This window comes from Danio aesculapii, chromosome 5 (genome assembly GCF_903798145.1).
Source record: "Danio aesculapii chromosome 5, fDanAes4.1, whole genome shotgun sequence".
In the NCBI taxonomy this organism is placed as follows: domain Eukaryota; kingdom Metazoa; phylum Chordata; class Actinopteri; order Cypriniformes; family Danionidae; genus Danio; species Danio aesculapii.
In genome coordinates, this window is record NC_079439.1 from 33,797,401 (window position 1) to 33,817,399 (window position 19,999).

A 19,999-nucleotide genomic window follows, 5' to 3' on the forward strand; every position below is an offset into this window, starting at 1 on the left:
TGACTGGACAAAAAAGAATCACAGGGTTGACGTGACGTGATGTATAAATAAACCCTTAAAACCTTGCTTAGTTTTTGGAACACAAAATACTATATATATATATATATATATATATATATATATATATATATATATTATGTTTTTAATGAGTTTAGAATATCATGAGGATGAGTTATAGCTAACAAAATTGACATTTTTCAATTAACTATCCCTTGAAGAGGTAATGTGTGATATTAAACATATAAGCACAGGTTGGGTAGCCAATAGTTAAAAAAGAACATGTCCAGCTTAGCTTTCATGGCTTCCCATTTTTCTACATCAAAGTGTATACGTTCCAGGTGGAAATCATTTCTGGATTTGACAAAAAAGTCACACCATGTCAACCCTGTGATTCCCATTTGTCCAGTCATCTGATAGTGGTATTCGTGACTGGTTTTGAGACCCAGTACACCATCTGCTCCTAAAGAAAAGTACTTGCACTCTAAGACACTGTCCACATCCGGACACTTAATTTCAAGTAACCCCAGAGCTCCAGTGCTGTCGACCACCTTTCGATCAGGAGACGTGCCTAAATGGGGGGCATGAGGGTTTATGACAAAGCCGCAAGGGTAAACCTGATTGTTGGTTATCTGCTCGTATTGTGCAGCTGCGACTGGCTCCAGTTCCAGTCCCCTCTTCATTGCTGGTGTCTGAACTATTTTACGTTTCTGCATGCTGGTGGCAAGGCTGTTGAAGTCTGCAAATCGTGAGACTATCCTCTTAAAGGTGGATGATGTCAGACGCTGGGAACGCACACGTTGCCAAACTTTACTGTTGCTCTGCCCCCTTGTTTCTTTCTCTAGTACCTCAGCATCAGGGTGTGTAACAGTCAAGCCACTATAGAAAATGCTCTCATGCTCACTGAGAGCTGTTGAGAAAGAACATGGCTGTGGTGGGAGAGGAAAAGGTGGGTAGGAGTCTGTGGTGGTAGTGGGCAACCTCACAACTTGGTAGGTCAATGCTGATCCATGTGGCATATATCCAAATTCAGTAGCTACTTTTTCCACTGGGTGTGCCTTTGATGCCTGCAGCAGTTTAAACATTTGGCTGTTGCTTCCAATTTTACTTAGATTGTCGTGAAGGTCATTAGCAAATTGATCGCTTGGTAGAGGAGTTGAAACAGGACAATAGACATTTGGGGTAATACCATGATTTGATCTTTTTGTTTGGGATGGATTAGCTGCTGGTGGCTTTAATTTTGTTATACTAATTATATTAATAGGTTTAGGGGCTAGACCAGTAGAGCGAGGAGGAATATGCCATGTCTGTGGCAAGGAGGTTTGGCTAACAATGGGTGGAATGGATGCGTACTGCATTTTAATGTAGTGTGCCAGGGTATACAGCAGCCCTATTTGGTGGTTGCAGTGACCCAGGCCAGCTTTGCAGTTGCAATTTGACTCCCCGATGACAAAACAACCTTCAGCTGGAAACTGAATCTGTAAAATAGAATCAGTAGAGGAGTCGGTATTTATTCAAAATAATGACAATATTAATCTTCAGCATGTTATTGGAACTTACTAACATTAAAATTCACAAACTATTCCAAGTTTGCCGTTCACCTTATGTTTTTGGCACTGGTTGTATTGACTATAATGTGGTAATTGTTGACAAGTACAATAATTTTACCACATTTGTGTATAACACACGTTTGTGTGTATGTATACATATTTAAGTGTGGACAGCGCCGGTGTTGTGCTGAGAAACGCACCAGTCTTAAAAAATAAAATTGTTATGAAGAGAATGAGGTGAGTTTCATGAATTGAACCCTTTCTCTACAGAATTTATATATATATATATATATATATATATATATATATATATATATATATATATATATATATATATATATATATATATACACACACATACACACACATACACACACATACACACACAATACTGATGAGATTAAGTTAAGTTGATTGGTTTATGAATTTATTTGTTAACCTTGTTAGTTTTATAATGTCACTTCTTGTTCTTGCTTTATCTATAAAAAATAATATTCATATTATGTTTTAATGTAGACTGAAAGGGGTGCATTTCTCGGCACAACACCGCAAGAACTTTTTTCTTATGTCAATACTAATTGAACATGTAGATGGAGTTAGTATTAGCATTTACTCATATGACCAGACTTATTGTGTAAATGTGATATTCTCAGAAAGACAGGGAGAGGAAAAAGAAATCGAACAGAAATGAACTTTGGCACCGGAACACGAGCGCCTGAACTTGAACTCATGTAACCTTAAATGTTACCTGCACCATGTAAGGGCTATCGTTTTTTCGCATTGAGCGAAATGCCCTTGCCCTCACAATGCAGCCTGACTCACTTTTTCTGACTGCAAACATTAGAAAACAATAATCTAAATACTTTCTAACATAATACCTGGCTAACATTACAACGGAGGTAAATCAATAGCTTTTGAATGCTAGCAAAGTTACATTTGTGTAAAGTTTAACCTTACCTTCGATATTTGTGATGTATCCCTCAATCCAATTACTGTATCCTTTCAGAAGAACAGCTCTTGGAATGCGGCATCCTTCCTCGGCCCACTTTTCCACATCTGTACTTTCAAATCGTGGCAACAGCTGGAGATTTGTAGTCCACGGCATGTTTTTGCAATGTTTACTTCAGGTTACTTCCGGGTTTCTTCCCACCGCAGCCTCGCTTTAGTTTCTTAAAATGGCGGCCGCGTGAAATAAGCGTATGGGAGAAAGAAAAAGTTGTACAACAAATCCCGTCACGGAGTATGAAAAACATAAAAGTAACGGGTTTATGTAGTGAACTAGCACCTGCGTATAGTTGAGTTCCTCAATTTTGTTTTCAAAACGGTAAAAAGGCAAACGGTTCGCTTATGCCAAACTAAAATTAAAACAAAAATAAAAAAAATAGTTCTTTCAAATATGTATTTTTGTTTTCGTCCCATTTAGTTTTTACACACACAATAAAAATGCGATACGAATAGCTTTAAAAATGTGTTCTCTGTGTGGGCGGGAAAACTGTCGTAAAATAATATTGGAACGAACCAATCGGAAAATGACTGATTCCTGCCGTAAAGTGCTTCGTGACAACATCACATGCTCCCGGCGTCTCTGTCATTAATGTCAATAATGTGTTAACGGCATTGAGAGCATGGAGTTATAAAGTTCATTACATTTATAACGTTAGGTAAGCCACGCGATTTTACAATATGGAACATTTCTTTAACGTAACCTTAGATTTCAAAATATGCTCGGCAGGGCATGAGTGATGTAGTTCACGTAGACGAGCACACGGAAGACTGCAGTGTACCTGCATACCAAACAGAGCCTTTATATGATGTCTCACTGTTAAAAGTTCTGTCGTTAAAGAATGTTTAACACTCAAATCATGATCAAAGATCACATTCATTTGCTCTTCTGATTCCAGTGAGAGAATGAGCGGACACACTGTATTAGTACTGTACGGCAGTCAGACAGGAACCGCGCAGGACACCGCGGAGAGGATCGGCCGACAGGCGCAGAGGAGGCGGCTGAGGGTCAGGGTGGAGGCCCTGGACACTTACAATGTGGTCAGTGTCTGTTGTCCTTGTACTCTACAACTGAGGTAAAGTTGATTTTTATATTTGAACATTCAGACTTTCCCCTTAATGTAATTTCAGGTAACTATTCTTTGCTAATTTTATAGGAAAATCATATTTAGCACCGCAGAGAATGACTATCAAAGTACAACATTGTTCACAGCCAATTTAATAGTGCTAATGTTATTTTTAAGTCATACTTGCATGAGATTTCAGACTGAATAATTAAAGTAGCATGGTAAGCAATATAGGCAATATATAAAAGTATTTTTTACAAGTTCTAAAGAGGAAAATCATATTAGCAGCTATTGACTATCAAAGTACAACATTGTTCAGTCAGTTAAATAGTGTTGAAGTTGTTTTGAAGTACTACTTGCATAAGATTTCAGACTGTATATTCAAAGTAGCCTGGTAAACAATAAAAGGGCTAGACTACCTTATTGACCTTATTCTGCAATAGACATGGGCCAGTATAAGACTGCTGGAGAGACTGTTGTCCTAAAAAAATGTAAATAAAAAAAAATCTTACACGTACCTTTAGTAACGGTATTACAGAAATGTTTGGCGGTTTTAAAAACTTTTCCAAACCGCGGTATACCTTGAAAATGGTTATCGTCCCATGCCTTATAAGGACCCCATCACAAATTATCACTGAACAAATATAAAAGCAACTTTACCTTAATCACTCTACAGACACAAGGTGTGAGGGCTATCATTTATAAAACACCTTTGCATGATATATGTTTCTTCATCAGGCTAACCTGATTTCTGAGTCTCTGGTGGTGTTTGTCTGCGCCACCACAGGACAGGGGGACCCTCCAGACAATATGAAGGTCAGACTTTAAATGACTAAATTCATGTTCGATGGGTTTAAAATGTTAAATTCTGTAATATTTGCTGCTTATAGAAATTCTGGAGGTTCCTGTTCAGGAAGTCTTTGCCAGCTGATTCTCTTAGTCGTCTCGACTGTGCTGTGCTGGGTCTTGGAGACTCTTCGTATCCAAAGTAAGATGACTGAAACATGCACAAAGCTATCATTTTGCTTTCGTTCATAATTGTATGTTTTTTAACATCAGCATCTAATCAGCAATGTATTTGGGGTAAAGGGGGAATAATCTGTAAAACTGAGGACAGGTTTTCTGAATACATATTATGATTGAAACAACACTGAAACTTTTGGTCATCTTTTTAGGTTCAACTTTGTTGCTAAGAAGCTTCACAAGCGTTTGCTTCAGCTTGGTGCAAATATGCTGCTGCCTGTTGGACTGGCTGATGACCAGCATGATCTGGGGTGAGCGGAGAATTCCCTCATTGTTTTCCCAATTAGCAAAAATCTATATTTCCCCTCAGTTATGCCAAATTTCTGACATGTGGAAGGGCAATCCTAAGCGTTGAAGAGGTCTTCCACATACATGATGAACTCAAGGCGATTTATAATAATTTTATGGTTTTGACAAATTGGTGGCTAATTCATATCAATTCAGAACCCTTTTCATGGACCAAATGTTCTTTTAATGTCCAAATCAAAATAAATAAAAAAGTGAATTTATATACATAAAAGCACATTTAAAGTTTCAATATTCCAAATAACCATTTTAGAAAATCAAATGTCATAAAAGGTTTATTTATTTGGCATAACAGATAAATTTATAAAAATAAAATATATAAAAACATATAAACACGTGTATATAAACAATCAAAGTTGTTATATTTTAAATGATTAAAAGCTTAATGCTGACAAATGGTAAATGTCAAAAGTTTGACAATTAATAAATATTTTCAGGCTACAGTCTTTTAAATGTGATTCAAACATTTCTTGTTCTGAATATGCCTGACAATATGTTTCAGTTTACAGCCTTTTGTTACACTGAATTATAGTTTAGTGTGTATATTCTATAAATCATTGTAAAAACAGTTATCTGATTTCTGCATGCTTTCATATTGCACTCTTTACGGCAGATATCTCTTTTATTACTCCTCAGGCCAGATGGTGTGATTGATCCCTGGCTGCTTTCATTTTGGCAGAAAACTCTGTCACTCTACCCTCCTCCAGCCGGCCTCGCTCCACTCCGCGAGGAAGAAAAGTCAGTCTCTCACATAATCTAACACTCATGCTTTCTAAATACTAAAATAAATAATGAATATAAATATAACAGTTTCTATTTAATCCATAATACTTTTTTTTCCAGACTTCCATCCCGATACGTTTTCCACTTTCTCTCTGAAGTCCCAAGTAAGCCAACTGAGCATCTCCAGACAGTGGATAATAAAGGCTCACCCACCTCACTGCGGCCATTTCCAGCTCCACTAGTGTTCAATCAGAGAGTCACTCATACTTCACATTTCCAGGACGTCAGACACATCGAGTTCGACATCACAGGCTCTAACATTCAGTAAGATATATTGAGAATAATATATAGATATTAAATGTTACGTCACGAAGGAGTATTAAAGGTTGTGTTCATCTCTGACAGATTCAGTGCTGGGGACATAGTAATGATGAGACCCTGTAATACCGCAGAGGATGTGGAGCAGCTCTGCCAACTACTAAAACTTGACCCCGAGAGCTACTTTACACTAACCCCTACAGACAGCAGCACAGGTCACACATAATGCCTAAATATTAGCATTCTGTTTGTATGTTCCAGACCCATTAAAGTGCCCCATTATGATATTTTTGGGGGGGAAATCCTACTACAGGTTTACATGATACATCCAATGTCATTCATTCATTTTCTTTTCGGCTTAGTCCCTTTTTTAATCAGGGGTCGCCACAGCGGAATGAACTGCCAACTTATACAGCAAATGTTTTACGAAGCGGACACCCTTCCAGCTGCAACCCTTTACTGGGAAACATCCATACACACTCATTCACACACATACACTACGGACAATTTAGCTTACCTAATTCGTCTATAGCACATGTCTTTGGACTTGTGGGAGAAACCGGAGCACGCAAACATGGGGAGAACATGCAAACTCTACACAGAAATGCCAACTGACCCAGCCGAGGCTCGAACCAGCGACCTTCTTGCTGTAAAGTGACCCACTGCGCCGCCACATCCTATGTCAAAATATAGAAGTTTTCTTTCATCATAAGATGCAGTGCAGCAACGACTCTTTTCTCTAAGTGTCTGAAACAGGATCTGGGCTCTCCTATCCCTTTTTCCATGAATCAACTTTGCTCTGATTGGTGAGATGGCACAGTCTGTTTTGATTGGTTTATCCGCTTGCATCATGCTCATTAGCATATTTAAATTTCAGCACCAGAGTTTTTTTCGCCACTTGAAAACACAGTAGTACAAACCTTAGTGATGGAGTGGGTTTTACTCATGATTTAGAGATGCATGCAAAGTGGATTCGCTTTAACAGTGCAGAAACTCAACTCTTAAATACACAAATGGTTATATCACACACTATGTGAAAACAATTGTACAAAAAGAATAATGGGGCACTTTAAAATGCATCAGAACATCTTTCTTTTTCCACATAAAATACCTGAAAAATTCTGTTTATCTTCCTCTTTGTAGCAGAAGTTCCTGCACGTCTTCCTCAGCCCTGCTCTGTTCGCTTTCTGCTGGAATACTTCCTGGACATTTCTGCTGTCCCACGCCGTTCCTTCTTTGAGCTTCTGGCCACTTTTGCCACTGATGAACTGGAGCGGGAAAAACTCTTAGAGTTTAGCTCTGCTGAGGGTCAGGATGCTCTTCATTCCTACTGCAACAGACCTCGCCGAACAGCCCTAGAGGTCGGAGATCACTGACTGAAAAACACAACAGATTTTTGTTTAAACTGTTTTCTGTTGTCATAGGGGTATTATATTTGAATAGGTAACTCAGGAATATACAATATATACTGCATAAGTTTGAGTGGGATTATGATATCTCTTTCTGCAGAGAATTTGAGATTTGTGGGCAATGTTATTAACCCAGATCCTCTTGTTGATCAGGTACTGACAGACTTCCCTCATACTACAGCAGATTTAAGCATTGACTGCTTGCTGGATCTGTTTCCAGAAATTCAGCCTCGCTCCTTCTCTATAGCCTCTTCACTTTTGGTAAATATTTTCTAATGTTTTCTTAATGGAAAATTTCATTTTAATCCTACTTTCATTTTTACTTTGGTGCTTTGGGGTTGCACCAAAGTAGAAATAAAAGTAGGATTAAAATAAAAATTTCTATTTTATTATCCCTTAATTTATTTACCCTTAACTGAGCAAGGGTGCATTTAAATGAAATAATTATTATAATGTTACAAAGGATTTCTATTTTAAATAGAGGTTGTTCTTTTAAACTTTCTGTTTATCAGAGAATCCGGAAAAAAGTTTCACAAAAATATTAAGCAGCATCGTTTTCAACATTAACAAGTATTTGCTGAACATCAAATCAATATATGGTAATGATTTCTAAAGGAATTCCACAGGATTGACACTGATGACCTGAGTAATAAACTGCTGCAAATTCAGATTTACCAACACAGGAATAAATTATATATATAAAAAAACAACAACTTTAAAATCTATTAAATTCCACTAATATTTCACAGTATTACATTGTACTGTATTTTAATGACATGAATGCAGCATGTGCGTATACACAGTATGTATATAAAGGAGTATATATATATATATATAGCCTATATGTATATATTGTTTATGACCCCTTTATTTATCTCTCAGGAACACCCTAATCGTATCCAAATCTTGCTTGCTGTGGTGAAGTATAAAACTATGCTTGTCAAGCCACGCAAAGGTCTCTGTTCTTCTTGGCTGGCATCTCTGGACCCATCTAAAGGTCTGATCAAGCTGACAGACGTAACAAGTCATTAAAAAAAATTGTCAGACAATTACTATATATATATATATATATATATATATATATATATATATATATATATATATATATATATATATATATATATATATATATAAATAAATGCGTTGCTCAAAATTGTTCAAAAGGTTTGTCTTCATTGATGCCTTAAATATGGTTTAGGAGATGTTTACGTACCACTGTGGGTGAAGAAAGGCAGTTTGAGATTCCCACAGGACCCAGAAAGCCCTGTGATCATGGTGGGACCAGGAACTGGAGTGGCTCCCTTTAGATCTGCCATACAGGAGAGGGTTGCTCAGGGGAAGATGGGTGAGTGACTGATGTGCAAATGATTTACAAAGTTGATATTTTAGTCGGAATTTGTGATAAGTCTGCCCTTTAAAAAAACTTAAAAGGGATAGTTCACCCAAAAATGTACATTTACTCACACTAATGGTTCCAAACCTTTGAGTTTCTTTGTGGCACACAAAAGAACATGACAATACATTTGAAAAACCAGTAGCCATTGACTTCCAAGGCTACTGGTTTCCAGCATTCTTCAAAATATACATTTGTTTGTTCAGGAGGAAACTCAAACAGGTTTACAACCTATAAACAACGCCAGACTGTTCACTTTCAGGTGAATTATCCTGTTATTACAGCACATATTTAATGGCCTAGATGTATTTGATAAGTAGAGACTGAATGTAGTGCTGTTGAAGAGTCTCAAAGTGCCTTATTATCATACATTCTAACTGATGTTGTGTATCATGTTTCAGCTAATGTGCTATTCTTCGGTTGTCGGTCTGAATCTAAAGACTTCTACTGTGGATCAGAATGGGAGGAGAAGGTGCAGGCGGGACAAATGATACTTGTCACAGCCTTCTCCAGAGATCAGGTCAGACCTGGATTATTTAGCTCTTACCTCAGCCTTTTAACCAGCATAGTAGCTTCTTGGTTGACCCTTTGTCCATAGGTTATCATTAATACAAAATAACTGTCTGGATCACAATTTAACAAAAAAATTGATCCAAAAATGTAAATTTGGGTTTAATAAGAGAATGTGCTGGGAAAGCCATAAAAAAGCTTTAATAAAACAATGATTTATTACATTTTCCAGTATATGAGTCACTTTTTTTAATGATCTGAAACATGCCGCACTTTGTATTCCTAAGTGACTTTTTATAATGTAATTAACATCAAACAAGCAATATCTGTGCACTGCAGATAAGAGTATATTGTATAGCACTTTTTACACACACACACGCACGCACGCACGCACGCACGCACGCATGCACGCGCACGCACACACACACACACACACACACACACACACAGCTAGTTTTCAGTTCTCCTTTTAATACAAACATAGGCTTGATTTTTATAATACATTTGTGTTTCTTATTCTTTGGTAGGCAATATTTGGTAGGCAATATTTCATTATTAAATGGAAGTATAAAATGTCAACCCCAATTTAGCTATGGAAATGGTGATCAAAGTTATGCAGGTAATGATGTGACAATTTTTGAAATTAGATTTTTAAAAACGGACACATCAATCTGTGTTTGTGGATATTAATAAATAATTAATGAATATAATAATTAAAACATTGTGCAATTGAAACGTTTCACTTGCAGGAGGATAAAATATATGTTCAGCATCGTGTGAAGGAACAAGGCAAACTGTTATGGGATCTGATAGCAAAGAAGAATGCATTCTTTTATATAGCAGGGTAAGTCTTTTTCAACATTGAGAAGTGTTTAGCCTTCTATCTTTGGTTTGTTATAGGGCAGGAGTGCTCAACCCTGATCCTGGAGATCTACCTTCCTGCAACCAACCCTGATCAAACACACCTGAACCAATTAATTAGGACCTGAACAGAGCTTGATAATTACAGGCAGGTGTGTTTGATTTGGGCCGCAACTAAAATCTGCAGGAAGGTCGATCTCCAGGAACAGGGTTGTACACCCCTGTTATAGAGCAATATTGCAGATCTGTTCATATATGGGGAAAGAAGTGAGCAGCTCTTTCCTTTTTATTTAAGGAATGCCAAGCAGATGCCAACTAGTGTATGTGACGCGCTGAAAGCAGTTTTCCAGAAAGAAGGTGGCATGTCTGAAAACCAGGCACAGGAGATGCTGGATGGCATGGAGAAAAATGGACGCTTTCAAAGTGAAACCTGGTCCTGATGTCTTAATTAAAACTACAGCCTTGATGAGCAATACAGCCTTAAGTGTGAAACTGAGTTACATGCTGATTGGATTTAACCAAGTTTAAAAGAAGATAGTCAAGCTTCAACTGTGGGGAGCTTTTCATTTATATTTATGCATACCTGTTTAATCATGCATTACCAGTTATATTCTTTTAAAAAATAATAATAATAATAAATCTTGAATGAAATTGATTCAAATAGATAAAATTCTGGGTTTTTTTTGGTGCAATGTTGCATTGAGGCTTATTTCTTTTAAAAATCCAAATATTATATAAAACAAATGCTAATTAAAATGCTAAATCAAGACAGTTTTCCTTTTATTGGCTATTTTTACTGAAGACCATTAAGTGAGAATAATTCAATGTATTAAAACAACAATGAAAATTCAAGGTATGGTTTTAAAACAAGGTTTTGGGGATTTTATACAGCAGACAGAATGAGAATATCTAAATGTATATGGGAAAAGGTGAACATTGAGATGGATAAGGTGTTGAGAAAACCCCTATAATTATAATCAATAATGGTATTGTGCAAGGACTTGCTTCAAAATGTTGGTTTATTCAAGACAAAATACAATATGTGGTTCACTTGAGAGTTGTCAACAGCTGTAAATTCACACATACTAAAAACATTCAAGTTCTCATAAGTTATTATAAGGTTTTTACACACAGCATTCAGTGCAACAGACATGCTTAAACTCCAATAATCAGATGTAAAAGGGATAGTTTACCTCAAGATAATTTACTCATCACAATTTTTCTAACTTTTATCATTTAGTAATTTTCAAAGGAATACGTTTACAGGCTCATTTCTACAGTTAAACAGTTGAGTTTTACCATGTTTGAATCTGGAGTGTCTGAAAATAGAAATATGATAATAGAAATAGCAAAATATCAAATCCACCAGCTGGAGTCATGGTACGGCAGCAAAGTTTCTTGATTATTACGCCAGAATGAGTGTATAATTCCTAGCCACATTGACCAAAAGAGCAGCAACTTCTCATTTTCTGCCAGTCTAAGTACATGCTGGAACTTCAGAAGAGGCAAGCTTTAAATAGGAAAATTATCCAAATGCTTTTTTGAAATTTGAGTGAGAAGCTCAAACGGTCTAATCTGATTCAATGATCTAAGCTGAGCTAAAAAAGCTCCTGCCAGACTCAGAGATCGGCTGAATGGATTAAAGAAAGGGTAAAACTCAACTAATTATTTTTAAACTGAGCGTTCCTTTAATAATGTTGGTAGCAGACATACTGCCCATTAAGTTTGATGGTATGATATTTCTCAAGTATTATTTTCATCAGAAGTCAGACATGATCGTGAAAAAAAATGAATCATTTTTGGATGAACTATCCCTTTAAGTTCTCATCATATCCACTGCTAAAAATAAAGCAGTGTGTGTGCAGTTTACATGTGTCCTGATTGTTTTTATCTTCCACTGTGATGAAACTCTGCTGAGTCTAACAGAAGACTTCAAACCAGGGATCAGCTGGAGTGTAAGCTGTTCAGTTCTCAGAAAAGCTAACAGTCACAATTTCTGCATTCATATTGATGACAACCACAAGCTCAGCTCTAGCTGTCATAATACAACCTTTAGAGGTCAATAAGAACCTTTCAGACTCCCCATACCTAAACCCATTTTCAAGTCTTGCGCCTTCACAAAAATGATCACAACGACAGTAACAAGTAGCTCCTGTGTGGCTATCATTGATCCTAGTTTCCTTTTTTCGTAATTGATTTCGATACAGACGGATGATTAAAGTACTTGTCAAATGGCTTCAGCTATCTGAGTGCAAGTGCGTGGACCTGATAGATCTCCTCAGGGAAGTTCTGCTGCTGCTCCTCATAGATGATGCTGAGTCCAGCTCTGGCTACTAGACGGTGCAGCACATTCAGGTCCCGGCAGACGCTGCTGTCTACGTCATCGGGGATAACACCCTCATATGCAACGTTATCCTTCACCACGATCAGGCCTTCAGGACGCAGACCGCTCCGGCAGCGCCTCAGGAACTCCACTAGGTGATCGTCGGTCAAGTGACCTACAGAAACATGACTTTATTGTGTTTAAAATACTTCTAGGGCCTGTTCCATGAAGTCTTATCAGCTGGCTACCTTACTCTAAATGAAAAGGTCACAATATAGTAAAACACTTATGAAAAGATTTTTTTTGAATGACAGTTATTTAATGACAGACGCAATAAATTTTTTTTTTTTTTTAAATCTGTCAATTTTAATTGCCTTTTTTTTTTATTTAATCATATATAGATATACAGGTGCAGTTTTATTTTTTAATCAATAGATAAAGATTTATATTATATAAAAAAGATCATTTTTAAGCTGAGATTTTTTGAGTCTCAGTATACCTACACATTATAAACTATACAAATTTACTTGCACAAATAAAGCAAGCTGCTTTCTTTGTTTCCTCATGTTTTCTGTCATAGACAGCTCTTCTCAGATTTGCTGTACACTCTCAGAAATAAGTGCGCGAGCTGTCACTGGGGTGGTACCTTTTTAAAAGGTACACATTTGTACTTATATTTTAGGATCTTAGTAAAAAAGTAAAAAAGACTGTTGAAATAAATAAATCCATTATTTCTCTTTTATTCTAAACTATTTTATGCTGTTTACCCTCTGACAGGTAAAATCTGCTTCTCTCTATCTCTCATTAAAGTTCAGGTTGCTTTTTTGGCATGACAGTTTGTACATTTTAGATATGTGTAAAATATGTAATATATTGACATCATCAAATTAATAAAATTTACAACAGATACATTAATGACAGGAAAAAAGGAATAAAAACAGACAATATCTCTAAAAATGATAATAATTACAAGACTAAAACATGTGTGCATTATTTAAATAAGGCAAATGAGTTGCTTACCCAGTACTAATGATGTACAAATATTCTGCAGCCAATTTAGATGCCATTTTGTTCTCTCTGAGTATTTAGTAGTTTTTTCTGAGTCATTTAGTTTAAAGAATTAATTATTTAATGTCTCTCTCACGGCTGTGCACATAAAATTAACGACAGCTTAAAAAACTAATGCAAAACCAAATCTCCCTACATTTTAGTAGATTTAGAAACCCCAGTCTGATGCAAAAAGGTACGGGTCTCTGTGGGTCTGCAGATCACGTGAGATGATCTGTGTTGCCAGTTCTCATGCACACGGAACGAGCAGTAGGAAACAGGTAAAGGAGAGAAGATTTTCCACTACTTTATCGCTTGCGGATGTCTGTTTATATTGGGTGGATACAAAAAAAAGGGTGTAAAAGGATGTCACTAAACATACTTGGGCAGCTGTTAATATACCTGGGCGGCCAGCCCAAGTAAAGACTATGTGTGGGAAACACTGAAATGAATACAAAATTAGGCATTCCTGGTGGACAAAGTGTCAATTACAACTTGAGTGTGCATTAACTTTCTTTGATTCAGTGGGTCAGAGTCAAGTATTACCCTAAAAATACTGTTCTCACAACTAAAGGCAATTTTTTATTATAAATTTATCTCAATATAAACACTTTTTTTTTAATAAACACATTTTATAAAGCTTATCAACCAATCAGAATCAAGCATTCATCAGTCTGTTATTCTAGACTGTGTCAATAAACTCATTCTCTTACCAATCACCCACTGGATCCATATGACATCGTATCGCTCTGGCTGGGGCTGAAAGTCTTGCAAGCCACAGCAGAAGTAGTTCTCCACCCGTTTGCTTTCCTCACCCAGGTATGTACGAGCTTTATCCAGGAATTCCTGAGTCACGTCTACTAGATCTACTGTACGAAAGAGTGGCAGGAGAAGCCGCTTGGTTATCCGGCCAATCCCAGCACCACAGTCCAAAGCACAGCCTGTGCCAGTCTTGCCCTGGCCTTCCTTAGAGGGAAATAGGAAACAAAAATAATAATGTAACTATACATCAAACTGTACTTAAACAACCATTGCAAAGTTTGGGTCCTATGAATAAAATTCTGAAGAAAAAAAGTCTCTTCTGCTCCCCAAGGCGGCTCATTTTACAATAAATACAGTAATAGTAGTAATACTGTGTAATATTATGTGTAATATTATTACATTTTAATCCACTTAATATATACTTTAACATATCTTTCTTTAAAAAAAACAACAACATTACTGAGCCCAATTATTATGACTCACCCCAAGGAATTTCTGAAGAAACTTTTTGGAGCCATTAATGTCAATGCTGGAGATGCTGCCATAACCTCCCAGCATTCCATCCACAGTGGGCGGGACGTCCTTCCAGTAGTGCTCTGCCTTTGAGTAAAAGGACGTCTGGTCTTCTATCAAACAGTCTTCCATCTTTGTGCAACTCCTAGCCAAAGGGATCCAAAGAAAGTAAATTCACCACCACAAATCTACAAGTTCTAGTTCATAATTCATAAGCAGCCTTTTTCTTTTCATCTTCATTCAATGACATATTAGATGTAGCTTAGCAGCAACTGTGCTTTTGAAAATTTTTCATTTCATATTTTTAAAAGATTAATAAAATGACACCCACCAATATTAAAAAAAAGTCTCTATAGATAAATTTAGGAAACCACTTATTACTGATTCTCTGGATATCATATTAATTAGTGTTTTGAGTAAAATCATTTGTAGTTTATTTGCTAAATTACAGATAAGGTGTTTTTACAGTCAATATAAAATATTCCATGTTGCCACACTGCAAAAAATGCTTTTATAACTTACTTTTTTTGTCTTGTCTTTCAGTCACTCGAAATATGTATTTAGCATTAACGTAGACTAACTTAGTTTTTTTCTTAATGTATATATACATTTTCTCAATATTTTAAGTCTGCACTGCAAAAAATGCTTTTCCCACTTGTTCCAATCCAATTATCCAAAAGTTCTTAAATCAAGAAGCATTTTATAGACAAGTAAAAATATTGTCTTGTTTTAAAAAAAATTATCTAAATAAGTGATGTTTTCCATAAAACAATTAAATTAAACTTGTTTCTTTTGACTTGAGATAATTTTGCTGACTCCATTGGCAGATTATTTTGCTCGTTATAAAGAAAAATTCACTTAATTTTGTCATATTAATTCTTAAAACAAGTCAATATGTTTTGCTTGTCTAGAAAATGGTTCTTGATTTAAGAATTTAGATAGTTGGCCTTGAATCAAGACAAAACATCTAATAAAAGCTTTTTTTTGTAGTGCAGACTTGAAAAATTGAGAAAATGTACAAATACATTAAGAGAGAACCAATAACTTAGTTTACACGATTGCTAAATGCATAAATAAATTAACTGAAAACTCCATACTCAGTCAAACTGCTTTTCTTCAGTATTAGAGCCAAGCTTTTAGCCTGTGATGAGGCCAAAAGGCAGCTTTCACACGTTGTCAGAATCAAGACACCTGAGTTCAGCTGTCAGGAAGCACCACTTGACAGTGGACTGCTAAGATAAGCCATTACAATATATAATGGCCTTACATAAATGGAAGATTGAGTGCATGTAGAATATATCAATATTCACAGCGCTAAAGAGATCACATGGTCAGATTAAAAAGCAGATTTATAGTGAGTAGAGTATTAAATGGTTAAATAAAGATGAAAGAGCAGTCTGTTACATTTGTAACATCTATCTTAGCCCTCAGTTTCATTACTTACTAGATTTACTTGGTCAAAAGCGCTCCTACGTGTGGTCCTGCTGTTTTTGAAGGTGTCTTGTCCTGTATCTATATTTGGTGTTGACAAGTTACACGTGTTGACACACGGCCAACTCTAAATCACACGCGTCCTCTGAGACTCTGCGCTCTTTCTGTTTTCACAGTAAATCAGACTATGAACACTGACCTACCTTTGCTTTCGTGCTCTCGCTGACTGTCGTTTCTTGCAATCGCTCATGTCACGACAGAACAACTGTCGAATAACTGCCCCATGAACAATACTCCAGCTCCCCTGCTTCCTAAAAGTAGCAGAAGACCCACAGCACACGTCATTTCCTTATTTGACCGCCTTTTCCCCTTAGTGAGGTGTTTTATTTTGTCTCCCTCTTGTGGCCACATTTCAATGTGAGCGTGTATCTCAGAAACCTGATTGTATTTGCATACGGTGTTCTTAAATTGTACAAAATGTTGTTTTAAGGTGCTTTACGCAATGTTATGGCTGCATAAAGCAGTTATTTTCACTATTTGTGATTTAAAGCCCTTTTCTTAAATCGATTATACCTATAATCTATAAAAAGATTATACCTCTATTTAAAGGGCTAGTACACCCAAAACTCAAAATTCGCTCCTCATTTATTCTTCCTAAACCTGTTTGTCTTTATTTCCTCTGTTAAACACAAAGAACGATATTTAGAAGAAAGCAGAAGACCTGTAACCATTGTCTTCCACAGTATTTGTTTTTCTAACATGCAAGTCAATGTTAACAGGTTTTCAGCTTTCTCCAAGATATCTTCTCTAGTATTTAGCAAAACAGCACGATAAAGCAATATTTACAATATTTATTAAGCAAAGGTAACTATTTTTATTTCTGTTTTAAATAATTTTTAAACATTTTATTAAATTTCTGAGTCTTCTAACTGTATCAATTGTAATACTGACTTTAATTGTGGTAATTGTAAAATACTAATTTAAAGGGCCCCTTTGATGAAATCATCTTTTGTAAGCTGTTTGGACAGAACTGTGTGTAGGTATGGTGTGTCCACTGTTATATTTGGGTGATATAAACACAAGTCTTTTTTAATTTCCTGATGTTAAAATAGGATCCAAATCCCTCCCATTTTGAGGCCCACTGCAACATGACGTAGGAGTGCAGTTTCCCCGCCCGCTGAATTGATTGACAGTCGCGTATTAACATGTCTCCTTAGTAACGTGTATAATCATATCAACAAGACAGGACGTGCGCAAAGCAACCAGGTTTAAAAGATCTGTTCAGCTCTCTGTGATCATCAATCATCATCAAATGTGATCAAGAATGAATTTTACAAGTTTAAAAAGTTTTTAAACCAGTGCATGTTTGTAATGACGGGGAGAACCAGCATTAAAGGCACAGGCAACAAAAACAGCTACAGAGTTCATTTCAGAGCAGAAAATCCCATTATTCTGAAAGGTATAATAAAGAATCTGAACTTTACAGACACATTCTGGAGACACAAAAGACTTATCTTAAATCTTGAAAAAGGGGTAAAAAAAAGGTACCCTTTAAATTTTAAAGGGAAAGTTAACCCAAAAAATGAAAGTTTACTCACATTAAGTGAAAATTTATTTGCACAAAGCAAGAAAAATTACTAGTTTTTCCATATTTGGACTATGCCTTTATGTATTATTTGCCCATGCATGAGTAATGTTATTGTGTATGTGCACACACACACACACACACACACACACACACACACACACACACACACACACACACACACAATATTAACAGGAAATTCTGAGTATAGAAAAAAATAAATAATAGGAATATACATAGTATACATACATAGCTCAGAACCAAACGCAGTATAATCCGTTTTTTTTTTTTAAATGTGACACCTAAAGACACCTTTAAAATGTGACACCTTTAAGAAAATATTATAGCACTTTTTTGTATCAACAACTATACTTTGGTAGAAACATTTTTGTACACTTTACAGAGATACTGCAGTGACGTTTACAGAGATATAATTGGTGTTGAGTCACTGGTTAATTTATAGCGGTTATTTTTCCTGATCTGGTCTTTTTTACCCTTTTAATTTATTCATTAACATTTTCCCCATACTCATTCATTAATTTTCCTTCAGCTTAGTACCTTATTTATTAGGGGTCACCACAGCTGAATAAACCGCCAACTATTCTACTAACTAACGCCAACTATACAACTCAGGCAACACCCACGAACTCTCACATTCACATAAGCCAACTTTACTTATACTGCATGTTTGGACTGTGGGGGAAACCGGTAGAAACCCACGTTAACCAAGAGAACATGCTAACTCTACACAGAAATGCCATCTGGCCCAGTCAGGTCTTGAACCAGTGACCTTCTTGCTGTGAGGTGACAGTGCTAACCACTGAGCCACAATGCCACCCTTTCTCCATACTGTCTCAGAATAAAAGATACAAAAGCTAGTCAAAATGTGTAAATTATTACCCTCAAAGGTTTGCATAGTAGTGCATAATTGTACATGTACATATTAATACCTAAACAGGCCATGTTTGGTAGCGCCTCAGCGACAGCTTTTGTGCAGTCTTTCCTCCTACACTGTTCTCCGGTCACTATAACAAATGTTCATCTGAAAAGTACTTTCGATCCTGTATTTATTTTGTATTCCATCCAGCCTCTTGTTCTCCACTGCTGCTTTTTCTTTGGTCTCATCCCGTCTCTTATTTTCACTCCCTTCATTAGATGACAGCATGCTTTCTGTCTCGCCTGCTTATGGCCGTCTCTCCTCCCCCAGCGTTTCCCTCCTCTCCCCTGGGTAAGCGGCTCTGCTCATCCTCTCTCTGTCTGTGGTTCTCAGCCGATCTGGCAGGCTCTACAGATGATGAGTCAGTACACTGTCTGTCTGCAGCGGACAGCCTGAAGTCAGTCGATATTTAATCTGATCTGCTCTCTTTCACCCCATCTCCTTCTGTCTACTCCCTCTCTGGCTCTGACACCTTTTACACTCTCATTAGAATTACAAAGAGGCTGGAGAAATGGAGCGGAAATCAACACTTCTGAAATGTCCTGAGTCAGCAGAGCCGGTGTACGTTTCCCCTCACCTGTCTCTCCGCCTGTGGGTCTCTCTCTCTCTCCGTGTCGTGCCCTCTTCACGTTTCTCCTTTCAGATTCACCTCTTTTCCGCTGTTAAATGTGTTTGACAGCATACTCACCTATTTGACTCATTCTAGACTCATGATGTCTCATCAAAGGTCACTTTTCCAGTTTAAAGGCAAATTGCATTAATTAACAAAAAAGAAATGATATGACAGGAATAATGTTTGTGTATTTTAATATTATATATTTAATACTATAGGATTTATTCAAATGTAAATTTAGGTGTGTCAAGGCAAGCCAAGTTCATTTATGTAGCACATTTCATACACAATCGTAATTTAAAATAATTTAAAATGATTAAAAACTGATTAAAACTGATTAAAATGTGTTGAAAAAGGAATGAAGAAGAAAAGAAAGACATAATAGTGTGATCTGTCAAACGTAGCACAGTGCTCATTCAGTAAAGGCACAGCTAAACAGATGTGTTTTCAGTCTTGATTTGAATGTGCCTAATGTTGGAGCACATCTGATCATTTCTGGAAGCGGAGGGCATAGCTGAAGGAAGATTCACCCTGCCTTGATTGAACTCTTGGAATTTCTATTTCAATTGGTCCTAATGATCTGAGTGATCTGTGTCACAATAAGGTCAATATTTATAACTTACACTGAA

At 36.5% G+C, this 19,999-nt stretch overlaps 3 protein-coding genes across 5 annotated transcripts; 1 reads left to right on the forward strand and 2 right to left on the reverse strand.

Moving 5' to 3' along the window:
• Positions 1-144: 144 nt before the first annotated feature.
• On the reverse strand, positions 145-2,691 carry LOC130228515 (uncharacterized). The gene is made up of 2 exons (XM_056456945.1): positions 2,505-2,691; positions 145-1,475 (listed from the first exon to the last, which is right to left on the reverse strand). The coding sequence occupies exon 2, from the start codon at positions 1,353-1,355 to the stop codon at positions 234-236; it is 1,122 nt and encodes a 373-aa protein (XP_056312920.1). The 5' UTR covers positions 1,356-1,475; positions 2,505-2,691; the 3' UTR covers positions 145-233.
• A 409-nt stretch (positions 2,692-3,100) lies between these two features.
• On the forward strand, positions 3,101-10,908 carry ndor1 (NADPH dependent diflavin oxidoreductase 1). 2 transcript variants are annotated; one of them, XM_056458007.1, is made up of 15 exons: positions 3,101-3,208; positions 3,449-3,590; positions 4,355-4,432; positions 4,507-4,604; positions 4,792-4,890; positions 5,582-5,683; positions 5,789-5,992; positions 6,074-6,201; positions 7,133-7,347; positions 7,549-7,656; positions 8,278-8,392; positions 8,594-8,740; positions 9,190-9,308; positions 10,048-10,142; positions 10,455-10,908. In XM_056458007.1, the coding sequence occupies exons 2-15, from the start codon at positions 3,456-3,458 to the stop codon at positions 10,597-10,599; spliced, it is 1,788 nt and encodes a 595-aa protein (XP_056313982.1). In that variant the 5' UTR covers positions 3,101-3,208; positions 3,449-3,455; the 3' UTR covers positions 10,600-10,908. The 2 variants fall into 2 exon arrangements, with proteins under 2 accessions (XP_056313982.1, XP_056313981.1); XM_056458006.1 differs by having other exon boundaries at positions 7,130-7,347; positions 10,455-10,905.
• Positions 10,909-11,160: 252 nt separating this feature from the next.
• On the reverse strand, positions 11,161-16,573 carry ntmt1 (N-terminal Xaa-Pro-Lys N-methyltransferase 1). Of its 2 annotated transcripts, none has more exons than XM_056458008.1 (4): positions 16,439-16,573; positions 14,775-14,949; positions 14,243-14,495; positions 11,161-12,657 (listed from the first exon to the last, which is right to left on the reverse strand). In XM_056458008.1, the coding sequence occupies exons 1-4, from the start codon at positions 16,483-16,485 to the stop codon at positions 12,401-12,403; spliced, it is 732 nt and encodes a 243-aa protein (XP_056313983.1). In that variant the 5' UTR covers positions 16,486-16,573; the 3' UTR covers positions 11,161-12,400. The 2 variants fall into 2 exon arrangements, with proteins under 2 accessions (XP_056313983.1, XP_056313984.1); XM_056458009.1 differs by lacking the exon at positions 16,439-16,573 and adding an exon at positions 16,249-16,326.
• Positions 16,574-19,999: the final 3,426 nt, after the last annotated feature.